This window comes from Hyla sarda, chromosome 3, assembly GCF_029499605.1.
Source record: "Hyla sarda isolate aHylSar1 chromosome 3, aHylSar1.hap1, whole genome shotgun sequence".
Taxonomy (NCBI): domain Eukaryota; kingdom Metazoa; phylum Chordata; class Amphibia; order Anura; family Hylidae; genus Hyla; species Hyla sarda.
Window position 1 is genome coordinate 418,997,061 of NC_079191.1, and position 27,149 is coordinate 419,024,209.

Genomic DNA, 27,149 nt, shown 5'->3' on the forward strand with positions numbered 1-27,149 from the left:
TATTGGGGGTCCAGGGTGCTGTGATTTTCCACCCTTTCTTTTTGGCCACAGTGTCTTTTTTTCCCCCCCATATAACGGTGTGTGATTTATAATCACACACAGTTATATATAAAGTTACACCAAGCACACACACTACATACTCCCCCCAACACACCACACACACCCTCCCCCCCCCCGTCCCCTTCCCCCCGCCACCGTAGTAAAAAGGCGATGGCTCGCCGGGCATTTTCAGCAGTGGAGGCAAACGCCTTACTTGCCTCCGACTCCGAATCTGCCAGTGAGGACGAGGAAGATCCTACTTTTCTGTGTTCTACCTCGTCCTCCTCATCATCTAGTACTGATGATGAGCCCCCCAGAAGGCGGTGGAGACACGGCCCGGCAAGGCCACGCAACCCCCATGAAAGTGACCCAGTGGCTGAAACTAATACGAGCGTCCATGCTGCTCATACAAGGAGTCCGACTCCCCAGACAAGTGTACCGAGCCCCCTTCCGGTGAACCTGTCTGGAGACCCCCAGAGGGTTATCAGTTTGTTGGCGACTCAGGAATTCGGATTCACACTGCTGGATTCACTGAAATTTACTATTTAAGTTATTTTTTCAGTGACAGCTTTGTCAATCTAATGGTGGAGCAGACGAATCTGTACGCCAAGAAGTTAATCGCCCACCACCCAGATTCACTTTTGGCCAGGCCCAATGAATAGTAGGCCATTGATGCAGCAGAAATGAGGACATTGTGGGGCCTCGTGCTGCATATGGGCCTGGTCAAAAAACCCAGTGTCAGACAGTACTGAAGCGGGGATATCCTATACCAGACTCCGCTTTACAGTAAGGTCATGACACGGATGTGGTTCGAGGCCATTCGGAAATGTCTGCATTATGCATATCCCCCCCAAATTTTTGGAGGCCTATGTACCCCTCAGGGAGCTCTTGGTAGATGAGTCTCTTATCAGTTTTAAGGGGAGACTCATCTTCCACCAGTATGTTCCCTTGAAGAGGGCACGGTATGGCGTGAAACTCTACAAACTTTGTGAGAGTACATCCGGGTACACTTAAAAGTTTAAAGTATATAAGGGACAAGATTCCAGTATTGAACCCCCAGAATGTTCCCCCACTGTGGGTGTTAGCGGGAAAATAGTTTGGGACCTTGTGCACCCATTGCTGGATAAGGGTTACCACGTGTACGTGGACAACTTTTACACCAGCATCCCTCTGTTCACATCTCTTGCCGCCAGATGCACGTACACTTGTGGGACTGTGCAGAAGAACCAGAGAGGCCTCCCTCAAAATTTTCTGCAGACAACTATGCCCAAGGGTGAGTCCCTTGCCCTTACCCATGAAAACCTGTTGCTGGTCAGGTATAAGGATAAGAGGGATGTCTTTATGCTGACAACAATTCATGGTAACGGCAGCTCACCTTTCCCTGTGCAAGGTACCACAACAATGGTCCTCAAGCCCGATTGTATTCTGGACTACAATCAGTATATGGGGGGAGTTGATCTCTCTGATCAAATCTTCAAGCCATATAATGCCAATGCGGAAAACACGGTATGGTACAAAAAAGTTGTGGTCTACATTAGGGATTGACCGATATCGTTATTTTAGGGCCGATACTGATACCGATAATCGATGTACGTTAGGGCCGATAGCCGATAACTTATGCCGATATTCCGGTATAAGTTATCGGCTATTTATCCCCCCCCCGCGACAGCGCTGCAGATCATTGATTTAAAGCGGGCGCTTTAAATCAATGCACTGCAGTGGCTTTTGCGGTGCCATAGACCGCCGCCGCCACCCGCTTCTCTCCCCCTGCCTGTCCAGGGGTCCATAGACCTATCACCGCCTGCCGCACCGTGACCGCCCCGCCGCGCCACACCCTGACCGCCCCCCCCCCCCCAACCCGCCGCCCCAGCCCCATTGCCTCCCCCATCCCCGGTTTTATGATAACCTGTTCCCGGGGTCCACTCTACATCTGGCTCCGGTGGCGTCCTCCTGAACTATCACTGTGAGCACTGACGGTGACGTCACGCACTTCACGTCACTGCGCACAGCGTAACGCAGGACGCAGCAGGAGCAAGAAGAAGCGTGGAACAGGCAATTATAAAACCGGGGATGGGGGAGGCAATGGTGCCGGGGCGGTGCGGTGGGGGGTGCGATGCGGTGGGGTGGGTCGGGTCAGGGGGGGCGGTCGTGGTGCGGTGGGGGGCGGGGCATTCTCGGCTTATGGGCAAGGTAATTGCTGATAACGATAATGCCCAAAATCGTGATTATCGGCCGATAATATCGGCCATACCGATAATCGGTCGATCCCTAGTCTACATGGTCCAGGTTGCAATGTGCAACTCTTCAGTACTTTCCCAGTACGCTGGTAACACCGAGACATTCCTCCAGTTCCAAGAAGAAGTCCTAAAGGTCCTGATCTTTGGAGACCGGGAAAGAGCAGGCCAGACTTCCCAAGGAACTGAAGTAATAGGTGTCAGGATCGTCCCAGGCCAGCACTATCCAGGTGAGGTGCCCCACACTGGAAAGAAGGGACGAACCCAGAAAAGATGCAGAGTGTGTTACAAGAGAGGGATACGGAAGAACACCACCACTCAGTGTGACACATGCCCGATCATCTGGGCCTCTGCATTAAGGATTGCTTCAGGGAGTATCACACTTCCATGGAGCACAACATTTTCACTCTTCATTTAAATTTTCCATAATTTGACCCCAATGTACCAAGTCCAGAGTACATTCCAAATTTTAACCCCATTAAACCACTAAATTGCCCAAAAAACTCTTTTATAAAAAAAAAAACCTGATGAGACCTCTGGGGGTATTTTTTCCAAAAATTGGTCATGGGTCACTGAGTCACTATCATTGGGGACTTTTTTATGTTACCTCAAATGCGCAGCGCTCTCTCTCCACCTGAGCGGGGTGCGTATTTGAGGCAACAGGTTAGGGACGGCCACACACATCACATTCCCAGAATGATGATTCAGAGCATAGGGTTTGGGGTGGGCATATTTTTTAGTTTTGGCTATGCTCTGGGTCATCATTCTGGGAACATAACCTGTTTTATAATTTTATGTCCCACTCTACCCTATTTTAGTATTTTATCCCATGTAATGCTCCTTGAGGGGGGGTCCCACTGTTCTGGCTCCATAGGTAGCTATGCAGAAGCTCAAGGCCCCTGACTGTGCTCCTGCTCTTCAGAGACCGGTGTGCACGTTGTTTACGTCCAGATATGAGGTCTGTCCTTACTCCAAAGAAATGTATTTACAAATTTACGGTGACATTTTCTTCTACTACCATTTGTTAAAATGAAAAATTTGGGGTAACCTCAGCATTTTAGTGTAAAAAAATATTTTTTTTCCTTTTCACATCCCATTTTTATGAACATTTATTAAACACCTGTGGGGTGTTAAGACTCACTGTACCCCTTGTTACGTTCCTTAAGGGGTGTAGTTTCCAAAATAGTATTATAATATAGTAATATAATAGTAAGTTATTATTATTTTTTTTTTTTTTGCTGTTCTGGTAAAATTTGCAAATGTGACTCCTTCTCTTCTGAGCATTGTAATGCGCCCGCAGTGCACTTGACGTCCACACATGGGGTATTTCCATACTCAGAAGAGATAGGGTTAAACATTTTGGGGGGCATTTTCTCCTATTATCCCTTGTTAAAAATTTAAATTTGGGGGAAAACCAGCATGTTAGTGAAAAAAAATATATTTACACATCCAACTTTAACGAAAAGTCGTCAAACATCTGTGGGTTGTTAAGGCTAACTGGACCCCTTGTTATGTTTCTTGAGGGGTGTAGTTTACAAAATAGTATGCCATGTGGGTTTATTTAATGTTTTTTGCTGTACTGGCACTATAGGGGCTTCCTAAATGTGACATGCCCCCCAAAAACCATTTCAGCAAAATTTGATTTCCAAAAGCCAAATGTGACTCCTTTTCTTCTGAGCATTGTAGTGCACCAGCAGTGCACTTGACATCCACACATGGGGTATTTCCATACTCAGAATAGATGGGGTTACAAATTTTGGGAGGCATTTTCTTCTATTACCCCTTGTAAAAAAGTAAAATTTGGGGGAAAACCAGCATTTTAGTGGAAAAAAAAAAGGGGGGATAAGATGTCAGATCGCGGGGGTCCCGCCGCTGGGGACCCCCCGGGATCTACCATGCAGCACCCACCTTTATCAGCTTCCGGAACCACTGGAGTCCATCTCGACCACGAGGACGGAGCATAGTGACGTCATGGCACCGCCCCCGTGTGACATCACGCTCCGTCCCCTCAATGCAAGTCTATTGGAGGGGCGTGACAACTGATTCTAACGGGGCGCGGCGTGGAAGATCACGGGGGTCCCCAGTGGCGGGACCCCCGCGATCAGGCATCTTCTCCCCTATCCTAAAAGAGGATAAGATGTCTTAGCGCCAGAGTACCCCTTTAAGGCTCACTGTATCCTTGCTACATTCCTTGAGGGGTGTAGTTTCCAAAATAGTAGGCCATGTGTTTTTTTTTTTTGCTGTCCTGGCACCATATGGCTTCCTAAATGGGACTTGCCTACCAAAAAACATTTCAGCTAAATTTGCTTTCCAAAAGCCAAATGTGACTCCTTCTCTTCTGAGCATTGTAGTGCGCCCGCAGTGCACTTGACATCCACAAATGGGGTATTTCCATACTCAGAAGAGATGGGGTTACAAATTTTAGGGGGCATTTTCTCCTATTACCCCTTGTAAAAAAAAGTACAATTTGGGGGAAAACCAGCATTTTAGTGAAAAAAAAATTCATTTACACATCCAACTTTAACGAAAGGTTGTCAAACACCTGTGGGGTGTTAAGGCTCACTGTACCCCTAGTTACGTTCCTTGAGGGGTGTAGTTTCCAAAATAGTAGGCCATGTGTTTTTTTTTTTTTTTTTGCTGTCCTGGCACCATAGGGCTTCCTAAATGGGACATGCCCACCAAAAAAACATTTCAGCAAAATTTGCTTTCCAAAAGCCAAATGTGACTCCTTCTCTTCTGAGCATTGTAGTGCGCCCGCAGTGCACTTGACATCCACACATGGGGTATTTCCATACTCGGAAGAGATGGGGTTACAAATTTTGGGGAGAATTTTCTCCTATTACCCCTTGTAAAAAAAAGTTAAATTTGGGGGAAAACCAGCATTTTAGTGGAAAAAAAATGTACAAATCCAACTTTAACGAAAAGTCGTCAAACACCTGTGGGGTGTTAAGGCTCACTGGACCCCTTGTTACATTCCTTGAGGGGTGTAGTTTCCAAAATAGTATGCCATGTGTTTTTTTCTGTTCTGGCACCAAAGGGGCTTCCTAAATGTGACATGCCCCCCAAAACACATTTCAGCAAAATTTGCTTTCCAAAAGCCAAATGTGACTTCTCTTCTGAGCATTGTAGTGCGCCCGCAGTGCACTTGAAGTCCACACATGGGGTATTTCCGTACTCGGAAGAGATGGTGTTACAAATTTTGGGGGTCATTTTCTCCTATTATCCCTTGTAAAAAAAATTTTGGGGGGAAAACCAGCATTTTAGTGAAAACACATCCAACTTTAACGAAAGGTTGTTAAACACCTGTGGGGTGTTGAGGCTCACTCTACCCCTTGCTACGTTCCTTGAGGGGTTTAGTTTCCAAAATAGTAGGCCATGTGGGGGGGGGGTTTTGCTGTCCTTGCACCATAGAGGCTTCTTAAATGTGACATGCCCCCCAAAAACCATTTCAGAAAAACTCAGTCTCCAAAATCCCATTGTCGCTCCTTCGCTTCTGAGCCCTCTACTGCGCCCGCCGAGCACTTGACATACACATATGAGGTATTTCCTTACTCGTGAGAAATTGGGTTACACATTTTGAGAGGATTTTTCACCCTTTACCCCTTGTATAAATTCAAAAACTGGTTCTACAAGAACATGCGAGTGTAAAAAATGAAGATTTTGAATTTTCTCCTTCACATTGCTGCTATTCCTGTGAAAGGGTTAACACACTTACTGAATGTCATTTTGAATACTTTGAGGGGAGCAGTTTTTATAATGGGGTCATTTATGGGGTATTTCTAATAAGAAATGGGGTATTTCTTTATGATGCAAACATAAAGTAGACATATTATATATGTGAATCAATATATAATTTATTTGGAATGTCTATTTTCCTTACCAGCAGAGAGCTCCAAAGTTAGAAAAATTCAAAATTTTCTATTTTTTCATCAAATTTTGGAATTTTACACCAAGAAATGATGCAAGTATGGACAAAATTCTACCACTAACATAAAGTAGAAAATGTCACGAAAAAACTATCTCGGAATCAGAATGAAAAATAAAAGCATCCCAGAGTTATTAATGCTTAAAGTGACAGTGGTTAGATGTGCAAAAAACGCTCTGGTCCTTAAGGCCAAAATGGGCCTGGTCCTTAAGGGGTTAAGGTCTCTGAGTCACTGGTTACCTCCTTGGGCCCTGGCTGAACTGTAGAGACTTTACCAACTTTACCAAACTTTACTTTGTCTAACCTCAGTAAAGCTACAGTTGTCCATAACTTGGCGTCAGAGTCTTTATTGCCCCCTGGTCTAGCCCAGGATCCAGCGGTATACCTTCGGGTGGTTATAGGCTAAACCACGCCCTTGCATCACGAATACAAGGGATTAATGCCATCTGCCCCTAGGGTAGCCACATCTTACCTGCACGACACACCCCGCCACCACAATGGCCAGAAAAAACAAGACTGTCACACCTACAGCAAGCTACGTTTTGGTAAAACTGCAATAAATCCCCCCAAAAAAGACTCCAGCTGAAAAATAAATGAAACAAAAAAAGCATTGCCTAGGGTGTTTTAAATTTCTGTACTGATTTCCAGTAAAAGGGGTCATCCAGGAAAAGAAAAACAGAGCTAATTTGTTTCAAAAACAACGCCACCACTGTCCTCAGGTCATGTATTACAACTTGGCTGCATTCACTTAAAGGGGTACTCAAGCCCTAGACATCTTATCTCCTATTCAAAGGATAGGGGATAGGATGTCTGATAGGGGGGGGGGGGGGGGTCCTGCCACTGGTTAACCCTGTAATCTCTTCTGCAGCACCCTCTATCATCAGCCTCATGGAGCGAAGATCGCTCCATGTCTGATGACTCATAATCCAGGGGCCGGAGTATCATGATGTCATCAGACACTGAGCGATCTTCGCTCCTTGAGGTTGATGATAGAGGGTGCTGGGGTAGAAATTGCGGTGGTCCACAGCGGCGGGACCCCTGCGATCAGACATCTTATCCCCTATCCTTTTGCAGCCGGCCCTTAATGTGCACTGGCCAGCCCCTGAAGTGTGGGATGCACCTGAAGGCAGCAGGCAGTCACGGACATGGTGAGGCTGAGGGACGGCGCTCATTCTTTCTCCTCTGCGCTCTGGCCGCTAAAGTGGCTCTGCCTCAGGCTCCCACCTGGCTGTTTGCGTATGAACATAAATACCTTTAGTTGCCAGGGAGAGGCCCCGCCCCCAGATGAAAAGCAATGCGGCTGCCATAAGGATACAGCGGCTGCATAATCATGTTCCCAGAATCACAGGGCCAGCGTAACTACGTCATTACATGGCCAGTATTTCTGGATGGCAGCCGATCTGAATGGCCTAACAGAAGAGATTTTAAAGGAGAAGTGGTTGCTTGGGCTCGGAGCGTACCGCACGCAGTTATGTTTTCCCAGAGAGCTCCAGCTTAACCTATGACCCGTAGCTTGACCCCCACTATATAAAGGGGCAGCCATTACAATTCACCCTCTTATCTCTTACCACCTGCTACTGAGCACAGCAACCACCAGAAATCTCAGTGCAAGCGATCAGCATCCGGAAGACCCCAAAAGCTACAGTCATTCCAGTAAGTCTCAATTCTATGTCTGCTGTCACTGAAACTAGTCAAGTCCTGCAAATAGTCAAGTCCAATCTCAAGTTAAGTTAATTACAAGTATATTGGTCCAGCAAGCTGCGAGGTCCTTCTGGGTCCTGGCCACTGTTCTGGGAAATCTGGCCTTAGCTGTGAAGATAATTCCATCTGTCTTGTACTCAGTAAAGCCTCCATTTGACCATAATTGGTTGTGAAATCTAATTTCACTACTAGCAACTGGGATAGCGGAGAAACTGGGCGTGTGGTGTTCCGGAACCCTAAAACCACACTGGCGTCATGAACACTAGGGGTTAACAACATCTTGCCCCCGGGGTTAATACCATCTGATCCCACCACCTACACCGCTACACCCGTGGTCCCGCCATACACCCGTGGGTCGCCACACATGATTCATCATCCCCATCATGCTGTACTGTGACGTCACTGTGCATATTAACCCGGTACTCTGATGTCACAGTGTGTATTAACCCTGTACTGTGATGCCACTTCGCATAATGCACAAGTGTCAAGGCCAAGGTGTCACGCTTTCTGTCTGGAAAAGGATTGCACCCGGTGACCAGAACAGGACAATGGAGGCACATCAGGAGGTCTGGAGATGAGCACAGTTCTTTTTTTATGTAGAAGGTATGTGCATTGTTCTGAAAACAAAACCCTCCTGCCCATTAATATACACGCCAGATAACCCCTTTAATACGCACAGTGATGTCACTGTACAGAGTTAATACACACAGTGATGTCATAGTACAGAGTCCATACACACAGTAATGTCACTGTATAGGGATAATACACACAGTGATATCACTGTATAGGGATAATACACACAGTGATGTCACAGTACAGGGATAATACACACAGTGATGTCACAGTACAGGGATAATACACACAGTGATGTCACAGTACAGGGATAATACACACCGTGATGTCACAGTACAGAGATAATACACACCGTGATGTCACAGTACAGAGATAATACACACAGTGATGTCACAGTACAGAGATAATACACACAGTGATGTCACAGTACAGGGATAATACACAGTGATGTCACAGTACAGGGATAATACACAGTGATGTCACAGTACAGGGATAATATATACAGTGATGTCACAGTACAGGGATAATACACAGTGATGTCACAGTACAGGGATAATACACACAGTGATGTCACAGTACAGGGATAATATATACAGTGATGTCACAGTACAGGGATAATACACAGTGATGTCACAGTACAGGGATAATACACACAGTGATGTCACAGTACAGGGATAATACACATAGTGATGTCACAGTACAGGGATATTGTACACAGTGATGTCACAGTACAGGGATAATACACACAGTGAGGTCACAGTACAGGGATAATACACACAGTGATGTCACAGTACAGGGATAATACACACAGTGATGTCACAGTACAGGGATAATACACACAGTGATGTCACAGTACAGTAATAATACACAGTGATGTCACAGTACAGAGATAATATACACAGTGATGTCACAGTACAGGTATAATATACACAGTGATGTCACAGTACAGGGATAATATACACAGTGATGTCACATTACAGGGATAATACACAGAGTGATGTCACAGTACAGGGATAATACACAGAGATGTCACAGTACAGGGATAATATACACAGTGATGTCACAGTACAGGGATAATATACACAGTGATGTCACAGTACAGGGATAATACACAGTGATGTCACAGTACAGGGATAATACACACAGTGATGTCACAGTACAGGAAGTATACACATGGGGAGTGTGTAAAGAGGTGGGGATGGAGCTATAGAGATATGATGTTTGTCAGGAAGATTCTGCAGAGACAAGTCTTGGCCAGGAGAAGTCATCATGGGATCTGAGCCCCACAGAGATACAGTATACAGGATTTGGTCAGTAACATTATGATGGTAATATGTATGGTGATAATATTGCTCCTTGTATACTGGTAATATTGGTCAGCATATATAGGATTTGGTCAGTAATGGTATAATGATAAAATGTATAGTAATTATATACTGGTATCATTGGTGATCGTGGCTCAGTTTAATGGACAGAATTGCCATTGGGCCCACGGGACACTAGTTATGTCCCTGATGTTATATCTGCCCTGTGCCACTTGACATTGGTGCTGCAGGGACAACTCCTGACCCAAGGGCACCCACACCGCTCAGTGCCTGTTTCCATCCAAAACTCCTGGGGCCCCTCCACACCACCAGGAGGCCCAGTCCAGCTGTACCATAACAACTGGCCAACTCTCCACCTTTTCTATACTCTTAACAATATTTTTAAAACCTTGCACACCTCCAAGGACCCATATACCTGCCTCCCTCAACTGCGTCCTTAACTTTCCTGCCTCCCTCAACTGCGTCCTTAACTTTCCTGCCCGCCGCTGGCTGTCTCCTCCCCCTTCCAGCTCCTATATACCCCCGTTACTCCACCCCATGGCTACTGCGCCCTCCAATAGCAACCCCACTAGGAAAACCGCCCATTTACCCCCCCCCCCAGATGTCTGTGAAACCTTTTAACCCTTTAAGTACACTAAAACCCCCGTCAAGCTGCTACTCCGCTAGGGTGTTACCCTCGGCTCCATACGCTCCCAGTATCAAGTCTGCAACATGATGGAATGGAAGCCTGACAAATCAAATGCCAGCCTTCCCTCACAGGCTGTAGTACTTAGAACCTGTCTAGTAAAAGCCTTGCCTTACCTGGCTTCTGTCATGTACATTGTGGCTGTGACCTTTGATCAGTGGGGCTGGCATGCAGTTATTTCCAGGGCTGGTTTTTATCCTGGGTCCAGGCAGGGCCGGCTCTGCGGCGGCGCGGCCTTTAAAACAGTGGGCCTGCATCCCAGGGTGACGTCACGCAAGTGCAGGAGGACCCGTGCAGGAGGACGTCAGTGACGTCACACGTCAGTCCCGGCCGCCACGGGAAAGAAGAAACCCCAGACGGCCCGATGAGTGTGTCTGTAAGTGTCTCTGTCTGTAGTGTGTGTCAGTTAATCAGGCGGAGAGGGGCCCAAAAAAATTGCATGCCCAGGGTCCAATCAAAATAAAAGGCGGCCCTGCATATCACATACAGTAGATACGATTGCCTCTATTCCGAATATACCACTAAGGGCATGTTTACACTACGGATTTAGAACGGAATCTCTGCTCGCAGAATTCCGCAAGCGAAGATTCCATCCTGGCGGCCGCCACACGGCACAGCACCCTCACCATTGACGGCTATGCAGTGCTCGCAGACTTCCGCGCAAAGAAAGAACATGTTCTTTCCTTGCACGGATCAATTTCAGCGGCGCTGCAATTCCGCAGTGTGAACGGGTCCACGGAAGACCCATTCACACTAATGGTAGGAGTTCACATCTTGGAATTCCTACGCGCAATTCAGCACGCGGAATGTGTGAACATGCCCTTAGAATCTCAGAGACCAAAACTCTGAAGGAAACTATTCACCAGTCAAACTTTCTTTTTGTTCACTTTAGATTTAAAAAAAAGTTGCTGTAAAAGTGGCGTCTGTGCGCCAAATTTATAAAATGGCGCACAGACTTTGATGAATGCGCACTGAACTGCTCTGATTAAATGTTGCAGAGCAGTGGCGGGCCGGGTGACAATTGTATTAAAAGTCGCACGGACCTTAATACAATTGTTGCATGGAGACATATAGGGCAGGGTTGAATTTCCCTGGGATTTCTTCTATGTCTGGTCCGTGCGACTTTTCGCTGAAAATTCGCACATGATAAATTAGTGGCCACTGCACAAAGTGATTTAAGTCAGATCACTTCGTGGTCATGAAAATTAAACAGTGTAAATGAAATGTTGCAGGAAAAGTCACACGGGACCAGCCTGCAACTTTTCCTGTGACAAATTTAGGTGAAAAAAGCTTTCTAAATTGTTTGATAAATTCCCCTCTAAATTTCCAATTGTCCACTAAGGTGCCAGAAAATTTGAAATGTAAGACCATGGGAAGAATACTGAAAAATAACCATGAAGAAGACATAGAGAGCAATCTAGTGAGGACTAAGAATAAGAGACAAAATAAATGATCTATGAGGTCCCCAGGGCCAGGCCTACATAACCTACAGGCCCTATGGAGCTTACAAGGGTCTACGTTGGGACATCATGGCACCAAAATGCAGACATTCTTGTTCCGTATGTGGTGAGCAGGAGGAAGAGCAATGGTGACTGGGGTGTTAGTGTAGGGTCTATTGGTGTTAACCCTTAAATGTCATGACGCCAGGGTGCGGTTTCCTCAATGTAGTAATCCTACCGCCAACCGTCCCACAAACGGCAGGGAGAAATTTTAGGAAGTAAACTTGAAGCAACTTTACTGTATATTTTATGAAACGGCATGTAACACAACAGTCTTTTGAGAGATTGAACCGTGATACAGGTTCCTCATAGGTTTTCTGGGACTCTGGGATCAATGAGCTTTGATGCTAGCCACTGTGCTGCTATTTTTAGTAGATTTGAGTTTCTAGTAGTCACATAGGATTTAGTAGATTGAGCTTGGATAACTCACGGTTTTGTGGCTTCTAGGTATTAGGCTTCAGGCCTAGCTTGAATTGATGCTGTTTAGATGATGAGATGTGCTTGCTTTCATGTACAGGGCTCAAGAGAGTAAGAGAGCTAATTTAGTGGCTGCAGCCCCTTAAATATTAAGAGGGCCGAACAAAGCTCATTGGTCAGCAGAACTTGTCAGTCCTGACCCAGTGAACTCTGGGTATCACGTGACCCAAAGGTCCTTAAACCATAATACAATTTAATGAAAGGCACGTGACCTCTAAGGTCCTATACAGAGCTATTCCTATATAACATATTAAATAAATATATATATATATATATATATATATATATATATATATATATATATATTTATACATTAAATACCATTTATATGAGGCGACTAGGGGTTAGCCCTACAGGAGAGCCCTATTGACATGGAGGGACTCTGGCTGAGGGGACATTAGACAAAGGGACAGGACCAGGTCCTGTACGGGACACCACACCTATATGAGGCCTAGTTAATAAATTGCAAACCTCCAATGGCTAATACATTCGACAAGGCCGGATTTGCTACTATATTGGTTCAAATGGCAAGGAATGCTTTCACAGTAGATAGCGAAAAAGCGACGTGAGAGGAGCAGCAGCAGTATAATGAGAGAGATGGCAGGGAGGTGTATAACTACTATATTGTGATCCCAAAGAGATAGCAGGAGTATACAGATTAAGCTGCTATATATCCTGATCCCATAGAGATAGCAGCACTATACAGATAGACCTGGAGAGGAGTGTATAACTATTATACATTCTGATCCCATAGAGATAGCAGCAGTAGTATACAGACAGAGCTGGAGGGGAGGTAAATAACTACTATATATCCTGATCCTATACAGACAGCAGGTGCAGTATACAGATAGAGCCGGAGGGGAGGTGTATATCTACTATACATCCTGATCCCAGAGAGATAGTAGCAGCAATATACCGATAGAGTTGGGGTGTTAGGGTAGAATCTAAGAGCTAGTGGGAGGGAATCGGGCAGTTGATGATGTCATCCTGTAGTTCACAGGAAGTCAGCTGACCCAGGACTGACCCCTTCCTCTGATACATTAAACACTATGATTTACAGTAATTAAACAAATAGATGTAGCTGTGCTGGGATGAAACAGATGGTGCTGTAGGACTAGTGAGTGTGAATGATATGGGAAATAAAAACAAAACTGGAGTGCTTCTTTAACAGTGAGGTCTGCATTAGGGTTTAAAGGGGTACTCAGGTGGAATAATTTTTTTCTAAATCAACTGGTGCCAGAAAGTAAAACAGATTTGTAAAATGATTTCTATTAAAAAATCTTAACCCTTCCAGCACTTATCAGCTGCTATATGCTCCACTGGAAGTTCTTTTCTTTTTTAATTTAATTTCTGTCTGTCCACAGTGCTCTCTGCTGACACCTCTGTTCATGTCAGAAACTGTTCAGAGCAGGAGAAAATACCCACAGCAAACCTCTCCTGCTCTAGACAGTTCCTGACATGGACAGAGATGTCAGCAGAGAGCACTGTGGTCAGACTGGGAAGAACTACACAACTTCCTCTGGAGCATACAGCAGCTGTTAAGTACTGGAAGGATTAAGATTTTTCAATAGAAGTAATTTACAAATCTTTTTGACTTTCTGCCACCAGTTGATTTAAAAAAAAATGTTATCCACCTGGGAACCCATTTAAAAAAGGCTTATATTAACTACTAAAGATTTATTGAATAAATATCAGTGTTAATATAAAGACCTCATGACGCCACAGTTCCTGTGCCCCATAGGAGGCCTGTAGTACTTTATTTAATTATTCCTATTATTTTAACCTGGCACAAAAAATTATTATAAAGAAGAAAAAAAAATTTGGTTAGGTTACAGGACATTGATGCCTTCTGCGCCAATTTAGTCATTCTAAGCGTTTTTATTCAGAAAAATGGGCTTATTTCAATTTCAATAGGACACGCGGTGCGTCTTGCAGTGAGCGCAGCTGACTATATTTTATAAGTGCAATATGCTAAGTGTAATATTTGAAAAGCCTCAGATCCTCGCTGAGATTACAGCTAGACAGCTGCGAGTAACCTAATGGGATCTAACATTCACCAACATACTGTATGCAGGCAGCAAAAACTATCAACATGACATCCTGCGCGTAATCTGACAAAAATGCACAATTTACTTAGCATCAAGTTGGGAATCCAAATCTACATCACATTGTAGTTTGTAAGACAGACAAGACAGCCCATCAGCATCATTACCCCACAAGACCCAGAGGCAACTCCGAGTCAACCAATACAGCTGTGTACGAATCTGCCAGGGAGCCAGATGTAAAGGCTTCTGGAAAAATATCTTCCTCAGATTAGCATCTGTGTTCTTAATTGCCATGAAAAAGGGGAGAGAGGAGATGGCAGAGGATGAGGGGAACTGCAAGACGGCTGCACAATATATATAGATATGGATTTAAAGGGGTAGTATATGTTTAGGAAAAAAAAGAGTGCTATTGTGCATGGGAAGTGTCTGATATTGCAGCTCAACAGCATGTATTATACTGCAGAGCTGTACTCACTATTCTGCTGGTGAGGTCACTGTGTACATACATTACATTACTTATCCTGTACTGATCCTGAGTTATATCCAGTATTATACTGCAGAGCTGTACTCATTATTCTGCTGGTGGGGGTCATTGTGTACATACATTACATTACTTATTGTTACGCCGAGCGCTCCGGGTCCCCGCTCCTCCCCGGAGCGCTCGCTTCTCTCTCGCTACCGCAGCGCTCCGGGCAGCTCCACTGACCCGGTGCGCTGCGATACCGTCTCCAGCCGGGATGCGATTCGCGATGCGGGTAGCGCCCGCTCGCGATGCGCATCCCGGCTCCCGTACCTGACTCGCTCTCCGTCTGTCCTGTCCCGGCGCGCGCGGCCCCGCTCCCTAGGGCGCGCGCGCGCCGGGTCTCTGCGATTTAAAGGGCCACTGCGCCGCTGATTGGCGCAGTGGTTCCAATTAGTGTGTTCACCTGTGCACTCCCTATTTATACCTCACTTCCCCTTCACTCCCTCGCCGGATCTTGTTGCCATTGTGCCAGTGAAAGCGTTTCCTTGTGTGTTCCTAGCCTGTGTTCCAGACCTCCTGCCGTTGCCCCCGACTACGATCCTTGCTGCCTGCCCCGACCTTCTGCTACGTCCGACCTTGCTTCTGTCTACTCCCTTGTACCGCGCCTATCTTCAGCAGTCAGAGAGGTTGAGCCGTTGCTAGTGGATACGACCTGGTCACTACCGCCGCAGCAAGACCATCCCGCTTTGCGGCGGGCTCTGGTGAAAACCAGTAGTGACTTAGAACCGATCCACTAGCACGGTCCACGCCAATCCCTCTCTGGCACAGAGGATCCACTACCTGCCAGCCGGCATCGTGACACTTATCCTGTACTGATCCTGAGTTATATCATGTATTATACTCCAGAGCTGTACTCACTATTCTGCTGGTGGGGTCACTGTGTACATACATTACATTACTTATCCTGTACTGATCCTGAGTTATATCCTGTATTATACTCCAGAGCTGTACTCACTATTCTGCTGGTGAGATCTCTGTGTACATACATTACATTACTTATCCTGTACTGATCCTGAGTTATATCCTGTTTTATACTCCAGAGCTGCACTCACTATTCTGTTGGTGGGGGTCACTGTGTACATACATTACATTACTTATCCTGTACTGATCCTGAGTTATATCATGTATTATACTGCAGAGCTGTACTCACTATTCTGCTGGTGAGGTCACTGTGTACATACATTACATTACTAATCCTGTACTGACCCTGAGTTATATCTTGTATTATACTCCAGAGCTGTACTCACTATTCTGCTGGTGAGGTCACTGTGTACATACATTACATTACTTATCCTGTACTGATCCTGAGTTATATCCAGTATTATACTGCAGAGCTGTACTCATTATTCTGCTGGTGGGGGTCATTGTGTACATACATTACATTACTTATCCTGTACTGATCTTGAGTTATATCATGTATTATACTCCAGAGCTGTACTCACTATTCTGCTGGTGGGGTCACTGTGTACATACATTACATTACTTATCCTGTACTGATCCTGAGTTATATCCTGTATTATACTCCAGAGCTGTACTCACTATTCTGCTGGTGAGATCTCTGTGTACATACATTACATTACTTATCCTGTACTGATCCTGAGTTATATCCTGTTTTATACTCCAGAGCTGCACTCACTATTCTGTTGGTGGGGGTCACTGTGTACATACATTACATTACTTATCCTGTACTGATCCTGAGTTATATCCTGTATTATACTCCAGAGCTGTACTCACTATTCTGCTGGTGAGGTCACTGTGTACATATATTACATTACTTATTCTGCACGGATCCTGAGTTATATCCTGTATTATACTCCAGAGCTGTACTCACTATTCTGCTGGTGGAGTCACTTACCATTTAAAATCACCTTCTCCAATATTACACTCTATTTTCTTTGGTTTTACACCCGACTGCAAGTAAACTTAATGGATAAAATGACTCGGCACTCAAGCAGAAGTGAGTATTATTCGTATTTTATTTTGCAATCAGTAAGAATCTGACGTTTCGGTCCAATTCCTGGAGCTTCCTCAGAGTTCTAAAATTTATATATACAGGAAAATAATAATAAATATGACAAAAAATAATATAGGATAGAACAATGCTGATATGGATACAGCTACCAAATAATAAATGATGTACAAAAAGGAAAATAATGAAAATAATAAAAAATAATAATAATGAGAAACGATATCATATAGATTACATCAATCGCCAATATCACCAGGGAGATAGCTTGGTCATACTAAAAAAAAAAGGGGGGGGGGGGGGGAGGAGGGAATCACTAAAGGGTCAGTAGGTAGATATACATAGTATGCCTCGGACTGGGCAAATGAAATTATATGCAATGATTCACAGAGTTATCCTGGAATAGTTGGCAAAGTATTAGGAAAAAATCACATTACATCTCATGGGAGTTCCTCTAGTGATTCCCTCCTCCCCCCCCCCCCCCCCTTTTTTTTTAGTATGACCAAGCTATCTCCCTGGTGATATTGGCGATTGATGTAATCTACCGTATTTTCGCCCTATAGGACGCACCGGCGTATAAGACGCACCCTATTTTTAGGTGCAAAATCTAAAAAATTAAAGATTTTGAACCCAATAGTGGTCTTCAACCTGCGGACCTCCAGATGTTGCAAAACTACAACTCCCAGCATGCCCGGACAGCCAACGGCTGTCCGGGCATGCTGGGAGTTGTAGTTTTGCAACATCTGGAGGTCCGCAGATTGAAGACCACTGCATAGGAGGTAATACTCACGTGTCCCCGCCGCTCCGGACCCGTCACCGCTGCCCTTGGTGTCGCTCCATCGCTGTCGCCGTGTCCCCGTCGCTCCGGAACGTCTCTGCTGCCGGCCGGGTATCCTCGCTCTCCGTCGCCGCCATCACGTCGCTACGCACGCCGACGCACGTACGCGACGACTTGATGACGAGGAAGGAGAGCGCCGGCCATACAGGGGATCCCTGAACGGAGAAGACACCGAGGAGGCAGGTAAGGTCCCTCCCGGTGTCCTGTAAGCACTAACCCAATGAAATCGCGGCGGTCCCGAACAGCCCGACTGAACAGCCGGGTTAGTGTCACTTTCCCTTCAGACGCGGCGGTCAACTTTGATCGCCGCATCTGAAGGGTTAATACAGGGCATCACCGCGATCGGTGATGTCCTGTATTAGCCACGGGTCCCGGCCGTTGATGGCCGCAGGGACCGCCGCGATAGGGGTGTATTCGCCGTATAAGACGCACCGACTTTTTCCCCCCCAGTTTTGGGGAAGAAAAAGTGCGTCTTATACGGCGAAAAATACGGTATATGATATTGTTTCTCATTATTATTATTTTTTATTATTTTCATTATTTTCCTTTTTGTACATAATTTATTATTTGGTAGCTGTATCCATATCAGCATTGTTCTATCCTATATTATTTTTTGTCATATTTATTATTATTTTCCTGTATATATAAATTTTAGAACTCTGAGGAAGGTCCAGGGATTGGACCGAAACGTCAGATTCTTACTGATTGCAAAATAAAATACGAATAATTCTCACTACTGCTTGAGTGCCGAGTCATTTTATCTACTATTGATGGGAACCTGCTCGTGCACTGAGAAAATAGGAGAGTGCCATATTTCTCACTATTGCAAGTAAATTGAATACATTATCATAACCAAGAGAGTTATCACGATACAGACACAATGGAACCCTATAGAGCAGTGTTTCCCAACCAGAGTGCCTCCAGCTGTTGCGAACCTACAACTCCCAGCATGCCCAGGCATGCTGGGAGTTGTAGTTTTGCAACAGCTAGATTCACCCTGGTTGGACAAATTTGTCTCTGCTACATCGATTTGCCTATTGTATAGGTTTGCACAGTGATGAGTCCTTAAGATTAAAGCAATTTGACAGGTTCCTCAATATATTGTTTTATAACGGTATATTTTCTTGGCACACGGCTCACAGTCAATGAAATCCCATGTTATTCTCTTTCGTATATGGGTGATGGAGAATTTATAAAAAAAAATCCCTCTTACCTGAAGCTACAGTCTTCCCGAGCACAGGTTTACTTGTTACACAACCAATCTTATTGCAGAGGGTGATGGTGAAGGCGTAATCATGATAGGCCTGTAGTGCTGTCACTTCATAATATACTTCATGACTCTCCGCTACATATAACACCTGGCGGGGGGAAATACAACATTAGAAGATCATCATTATATACTATAGATAGATCACCACTATATACTGTACATAGATCGCCATTATATACTGTAGATAGATCATCATTATATACTGTAGATAGATCACCATTATATACTGTACATAGATCATCATTATATACTGTAGATAGATCACATTTATATACTGTAGATAGATCATCATTATATACTGTAGATAGATCACATTATTATACTGTACATAGATCGCCATTATATACTGTAGATAGATCACATTTATATACTGTAGATAGATCATCATTATATACTGTACATAGATCGCCATTATATACTGTAGATAGATCATCATTATATACTGTACATAGATCACCATTATATACTGTAGATAGATCACCATTATATACTGTAGATAGATCACCATTATATACTGTAAATAGATCACCATTATATACTGTAGATAGATCACCATTATATACTGTAGATAGATCACCATTATATACTGTACATAGATCACCATTATATACTGTACATAGATCACCATTATATACTATAGATAGATCACCACTATATACTGTACATAGATCGCCATTATATACTATAGATATATCACCACTATATACTGTACATAGATCGCCATTATATACTGTAGATAGATCATCATTATATACTGTAGATAGATCACCATTATATACTGTAAATAGATCACCATTATATACTGTACATAGATTTTCATTATATACTTTAAATAGATCACCATTATATACTGTAGATAGATCACCATTATATACTGTAGATAGATCACCATTATATACTGTAGATAGATCACCATTATATTCTGTAGATAGATCACCATTATATACTGTACATAGATCGCCATTATATACTGTAGATAGATCATCATTATATACTGTAGATAGATCACCATTATATACTGTAGATAGATCACCATTATATACTGTAAATAGATCACCATTATATACTGTAGATAGATCACCATTATATACTGTAAATAGATCACCATTATATACTGTAGATAGATCATCATTATATACTGTAGATAGATCACCATTATATACTGTAGATAGATCACCATTATATACTGTAGATAGATCCCCATTATATACTGTAGATAGATCAACATTATATACTGTAAATAGATCACCATTATATACTGTAAATAGATCACCATTATATACTGTAGATAGATCCCCATTATATACTGTAGATAGATCACCATTATATACTGTAAATAGATCACCATTATATACTGTACATAGATCGCTATTATATACTGTAGATAGATCACCATTATATACTGTAAATAGATCACCATTATATACTATAGATAGATCACCATTATATACTGTACATAGATTGTCATTGTGCACTGTACATAGATCGCCATTATATACTATAGATAGATCATCCTTATATACTGTAGATAGATCACCATTATATACTGTAGATAGATCACCATTGTATGCTGTAGATAGATCACCATTAAATACTGTAGATAGATCACCATTATATACTGTAGATAGATCACCATTATATACTGTAGATAGATCACCATTATATACTGTAGATAGATCACCATTGTATGCTGTAGATAGATCACCATTATATACTGTAGATAGATCACCATTATATACTGTAGATAGATCACCACTATATACTGTAGATAGATCACCATTATATACTGTAAATAGATCACCATTATATACTGTAGATAGATCACCACTATATACTGTAGATAGATCACCATTATATACTGTAGATAGATCACCATTATATACTGTAGATAGATCACCATTATATACTATAAATAGATCACCATTATATACTATAAATAGATCACCATTATATACTGTAGATAGATCACCATTATATACTATAAATAGATCACCATTATATACTGTAGATAGATCACCATTGTATGCTGTAAATAGATCACCATTGTATGCTGTAAATAGATCACCATTATATACTGTAGATAGATCACCATTATATACTGTAGATAGATCACCATTATATACTGTAGATAGATCACCATTACATACTGTAGATAGATCACCATTATATACTGTAGATAGATCACCATTATATACTTTAGATAGATCACCATTGTATGCTGTAAATAGATCACCATTATATACTGTAGATAGATCACCATTGTATACTGTAGATAGATCACCATTATATGCTGTAGATAGATCACCATTATATACTGTAGATAGATCACCATTATATACTGTAGATAGATCACCATTATATACTGTAGATAGATCACCATTACATACTGTAGATAGATCACCATTATATACTGTAGATAGATCACCACTATATACTGTACATAGATCACCATTGTATGCTGTAAATAGGTCACCATTATATACTGTAGATAGATCACCATTATATACTGTAGATAGATCACCATTACATACTGTAGATAGATCACCATTATATACTGTAGATAGATCACCATTATATACTGTAGATAGATCACCATTGTATGCTGTAAATAGGTCACCATTATATACTGTAGATAGATCACCATTGTATGCTGTAAATAGATCGCTGTTGTATACTGTAACATAGTAACATAGTTCATGAGGTTGAAAAAAGATCAGAGTCCATCAAGTTCAACCTATAACCCTAATGAGTCCCTACTGAGTTGATCCAGATGAAGGCAAAAAACCCTCATACTCGAGGTAAAAATTCCTTCCCGACTCCAAATATGGCATCAGAATAAATCCCTGGATCAACGTTCTGTCCCTATGAATCTAGTATACATAACCAGCGATGTTATTATTCTCCAAAAATGTATCCAGACCCCTTTTAAATTCTTTTACAGAGTTCACCATGATACCTCCTCAGCCAGAGAATTCCACAGTCTCACTGCTCTTACAGTAAAGAATCCCCGTCTGTGCTGGTGTAGAAACCTTCTTTCCCCTAGATGTAGAGGATGCCCCCTTGGTTATAGATACAGTCCTGGGTATAAATAGATCATGGGAGATATCTCTGTACTGTCCCCTGATATATTTATACATAATTATTAGGTCTCCCCTAAGCCTTCTTTTATCTAAACTAAATAACCCTAATTCTGATAATCTTTCTGGGTACTGTAGTCCTCCCATTCCCCGTATTACTCTGGTTGCCCGTCTTTGAAGCCTCTCCAGCTCCACTATATCTTTCTTGTACACTGGTGCCCAGTACTATACACAGTATTCCATGTGTGGTCTGACTAGTGATTTGTACAGTGGTGGAATTATTTCTTTGTCGTGGGCATCTATGCCCCTATTGATGCCCCCCATGATTTTATTTGCCTTGGCAGCAGCTGCCTTACACTGGTCACTACAGCTAAATTTACTGTTAACTAAGACTCCTAAGTCCTTTTCCATGTCAGAAGTCCCAAGTGTGCTCCCATTTAATACATAATCCCAGCCCGGATTTTTCTTCCCCATGTGCACTACCTTACATTTATCAGTGTTGAACCTTATCTGCCACTTCCGGGGCCAAACCTCCAACCCATCCAGATTCATTTGTAATAGTGCACTGTCCTCTATTGTGTTATCTACTATACACAGTGCACTGTCCTCTATAGTGTTTACTGATTTACTGATTGCTACTTTACTATTCAACCCCTCTACAAGGTCATTAATGAATACATTAAATAGAACAGGACCCAAGACTGACCCCTGTGGTCCCCACTAGTAACAGTCACCCAATCAGAATAAGTACCATTAATAACCACCCTCTGTTTCCTATCACTGAGCCAGTTACTTACCCACATCCCCGCCCCCCCCCAGCCCCATCCTTTTCATTTTATGCACCAACCTTTTATGTGGCACCGTATCAAATTCTTTAGAAAAATCCAGATATACGACATCCAGTCCAGTCTGGAGCTCACTCCCTCATAAAAGCTGATCAGGTTAGTTTAACAGGACCAATCCCTCATAAATCCATGCTGATATTGGGTCATACATTTATTTTTTATCAAAATACTCCAAAATAGCATCCCTTAGAAAACCCTCAAAAGATTTACATACAACGGAGGTTAAACTAACAGGCCTGTAATTCCCGGGGTCACCTTTTGACCCCTTTTTAAATATTGGCACCACATTTGCCATGTGCCATTCCTGGGGAACAGTCCCTGTTTCTATAGAGTCCCTGAATATTAAAAATAAAGGTCTGTCTATTACATTTCTTAATTCCTTTAGAACACGGGGGTGAATGCCACCTGGACCTGGCAATTTGTCTATTTTGATTTTTTGCAGGCGGCACTGTACTTCTTCCTGGGTTAGACAGGTGATCTGTACTTCTTCCTGGGTTAGACAGGTGACCTGTACTGGGGAGTTTACCTTATCTCGCTGTATTTCAGCAGGCATTTCATTTTCCTCGGTGAATAAAGTGGAGAAGAATTTGTTTAATATACTTTTTCCTGATCCCCGTTTATATTTGCTTCCTCATCATTTTTTAACCCCTTAAGGACTCAGGGTTTTTCCGTTTTTGCACTTTCGTTTTTTCCTCCTTACCTTTTAAAAATCATAACCCTTTCAATTTTCCACCTAAAAATCCATATTATGGCTTATTTTTTGCGTCGCCAATTCTACTTTGCAGTGACATTAGTCATTTTACCCAAAAATGCACGGCGAAACGGAAAAAAAAATCATTGTGCGACAAAATCGAAAAAAAAACGCCATTTTGTAAATTTTGGGGGCTTTCGTTTCTACGCAGTGCATATTTCGGTAAAAATTACACCTTATCATTATTCTGTAGGTCCATACGGTTAAAATGATCCCCTACTTATATAGGTTTGATTTTGTCGCACTTCTGGAAAAAATCATAACTACATGCAGGAAAATTTATACGTTTAAAAATGTCATCTTCTGACCCCTATAACTTTTTTATTTTTCCACGTATGGGGTGGTATGAGGACTAATTTTTTGCGCCGTGATCTGAAGTTTTTATCGGTATGATTTTTGTTTTGATCGGACTTTTTGATCACTTTTTATTCATTTTTTAATGATATAAAAAGTTACCAAAATACGCTTTTTTGGACTTTGGAATTTTTTTGCGCGTACGCCATTGACCGTACGGCTTAATTAATGATATATTTTTATAGTTCGGACATTTACGCACGCGGCGATACCACATATGTTTATTTTTTATTATTTTTACACTGTTTTATTTTTTTTATGGGAAAAGGGGGGTGATTCAAACTTTTATTAGGGAAGGGGTTAAATGACCTTTATTAACACTTATTTTTTACATTTTTTTTGCAGTGTTATAGGTCCCATAGGGACCTATAACACTGCACACACTGATCTCTAATGCTGATCACTGGCGTGCATTAACACGCCTGTGATCAGCATTATCGGCGCTTGACTGCTCCTGCCTGGATCTCAGGCACGGAGCAGTCATTCGTCGATCGGACACCGGGGAGGCAGGTAAGAGCCCTCCCGGTGTCCGATCAGCTGTTCGGGACGCCGCGATTTCACCGCGGCGGTCCCGAACAGCCCGACTGAGCAGCCGGGTCACTTTCACTTTCACTTTAGAAGCGGCGGTCAGCTTTGACCGCCGCTTCTAAAGGGTTAATACCGCACATCGCCGCGATCGGCGATGTGTGGTATTAGCCGCGGGTCCCGGCCGTTGATTAGCGCCGGGACCGACGCGATATGATGCGGGATCGCGGCGCGATCCCGCTTCATATCGCGGGAGCCGGCGCAGGACGTAAATATACGTCCTGCGTCGTTAAGGGGTTAAAGGGCCAACACTTTCATTTTTAACCTTTTTGCGATTTATATATTTAAAAAACATTTTGGAGTTAGTTTTACTATCTTTGGCAATTCGTTTTTCTGTCTCTATTTTTGCAGCTTTTATCTGTTACTTACATATTTTACATTATTCTCTATAGCTTTTTAATGCTTCTTCACTGCTGTCCTGTTTTTGTAGTTTAAATGCTTTATTTTTGTCATTTATTGCCCCCTTAACGTTTTTATTCATCCAAATTGATTTTCTCTTATTTCTGACCCTTTCGTTCCTGTAAAGTATAAACCTCTCAAAATGAGAATTTTACATTTTCTTAAAAGTCTCCCATTTAGTGTCAGTATTCTTGTTTTTGAGGACATTATCCCATTTTATATTGTTAAGAGCTTCTCTGAGTTGATCAAACTTTGTCTTCCTAAAGTTCATTGTTTTTGTGGCCCCTCGAGAGATTCCCTTAATGAAGAACAAGTTATAATGTATTATATTATGATCACTATTTCCTCGGTGTCCTTCTACCTGCACATTAGTTACTCTGTCAAGTCTGTTAGTTAATATTAAGTCTAGTAGGGCGCCCCCTCTGGTCGGGCCCTGCACCATTTGGGACAGATAATTGTCTTTAATTATAGTCAGAAACCTGTTTCCTTTATGGGATTCACAGGTCTCAGTCTTCCAGTTTTTATCAGGATAGTTAAAGTCCCCCATTATTATAACCTCATTCTGATTTGCTGCCTTGTTTATTTGCCTGAGTAATTCATCTTCTGCCTCTTCCATTATGTTTGGGGGCTTATAACAAACCCCTATCAGAATTTTTTTAATTTTAGCTCCATATGTTTCTACCCATAATGACTCCACATTATCGTCCCCCTCCCATATATCCTCCCGCAGTGCGGCCTTCAGACTCGATTTCACATAAAGACAAACTCCTCCCCCTCTCCGTTTTGTCCGATCGTTCCTGAATAGACTATAACCCTGTATGTTGACCACCAGTCACAGCTATGGTCCAACCAAGTCTCTGTTATACCCACTATGTCATAATTCTCCTCAGACATTATCAACTCCAGTTCATCAGTTTTATTGGTCAGACTTCTGGCATTAGTGAACATGCAATTCAATGGTGTATGTTTTTTCTTCCTATGAAGCCTATCCCTATTAACTATTCTAACCCCTCCCTCCGCTCCACCCCCAGGTACATTAATAAGTCCCCCCTCTCTACGTTGTAAGTTCCCTCCCCTCAGTCCCTAGTTTAAACACTTCTCCACCCTTCTAGCCATCTTCTCCCCAAGCACAGCTGCACCCTTCCCATTGAGGTGCAGCCGTCCCTACGGTAGAGCCGGTATCTGACAGCGAAGTCGGCCCAGTTCTCCATGAACCCAAACCCTCCTTCCTACACCAGCTTCTGAGCCACTTCTTTACCTCCCTGATTTCCCGCTGCCTCTCTGGTGCGGCTCGTGGTACATGTAGATAGATCGCCATTGTATACTGTAGTTCACTGGCTGAAAACATATGTGACACTCATAGCAAATGCATAATAAAAGTACATGGAAATAATGTAATAACAATAGTATAATAATAATCCCAACATACTTACAAGACATAAACTGTACTGCTACAAGTGGATCATTGCAAGGAGAATCACAGCCTACAAAGTGGCCAACGGGAAGCCTACCTTATACTGGCGGGGAGCAACTACTCTCTCTTTAGATAGGTATCACTGGTTTGACTCTTTAACCCAGTGGTTCCCAACCCCGTCATCCAGACCCACCAAAATTCCGGGTTATGCCATTGAAACAGAACAAGGAAAAAATTAAAATCTTGGACTGTTGATGACCTTGGAGCTTGGGTTTGGGGTACTCTGCTTATCCCCTTTCCAAATTTTCTCCACTAAACACCCAAGTAGGGGGTACCTGGGGGCCCCAGATGTCATCAGGCTTTCTCTATTGCAAAAAAAAAATTCCTTCCTCCCATTCTCTAGTGTATATCACAGACACATATACATAAGATGCGGGTTCATGTACCTTAGAAGAAGCTCCCTTTACATCTGTTTCCTCCACTTGGTCAGCCAATACCATGTTAACTGTATAACCGGTGATTTCTCCTCTGGCTACGTTGTTGCTCGGCTTCTCCCAAGACACATTTAGAGCGTTCGATGTAAGAGGAATCACAGATGGAGATGGCATGTATATCGGTTCTGCG

The 27,149-nt window shown here is 43.0% G+C and overlaps 1 protein-coding gene across 3 annotated transcripts in view; it reads right to left on the reverse strand.

The window, feature by feature from the left end:
• The window catches only part of USH2A (usherin), a 1,021,568-nt gene that overhangs the window by 753,158 nt on the left and 241,261 nt on the right, over positions 1-27,149 (reverse strand). For all 3 annotated transcript variants that reach the window (XM_056568336.1, XM_056568335.1, XM_056568334.1), the window contains 2 exons: positions 26,972-27,144; positions 19,044-19,188 (listed from right to left, as the gene is read on the reverse strand). In XM_056568336.1, the coding sequence (XP_056424311.1) occupies positions 19,044-19,188; positions 26,972-27,144 (318 nt within the window). The remainder of the gene's footprint in view (positions 1-19,043; positions 19,189-26,971; positions 27,145-27,149) is intronic.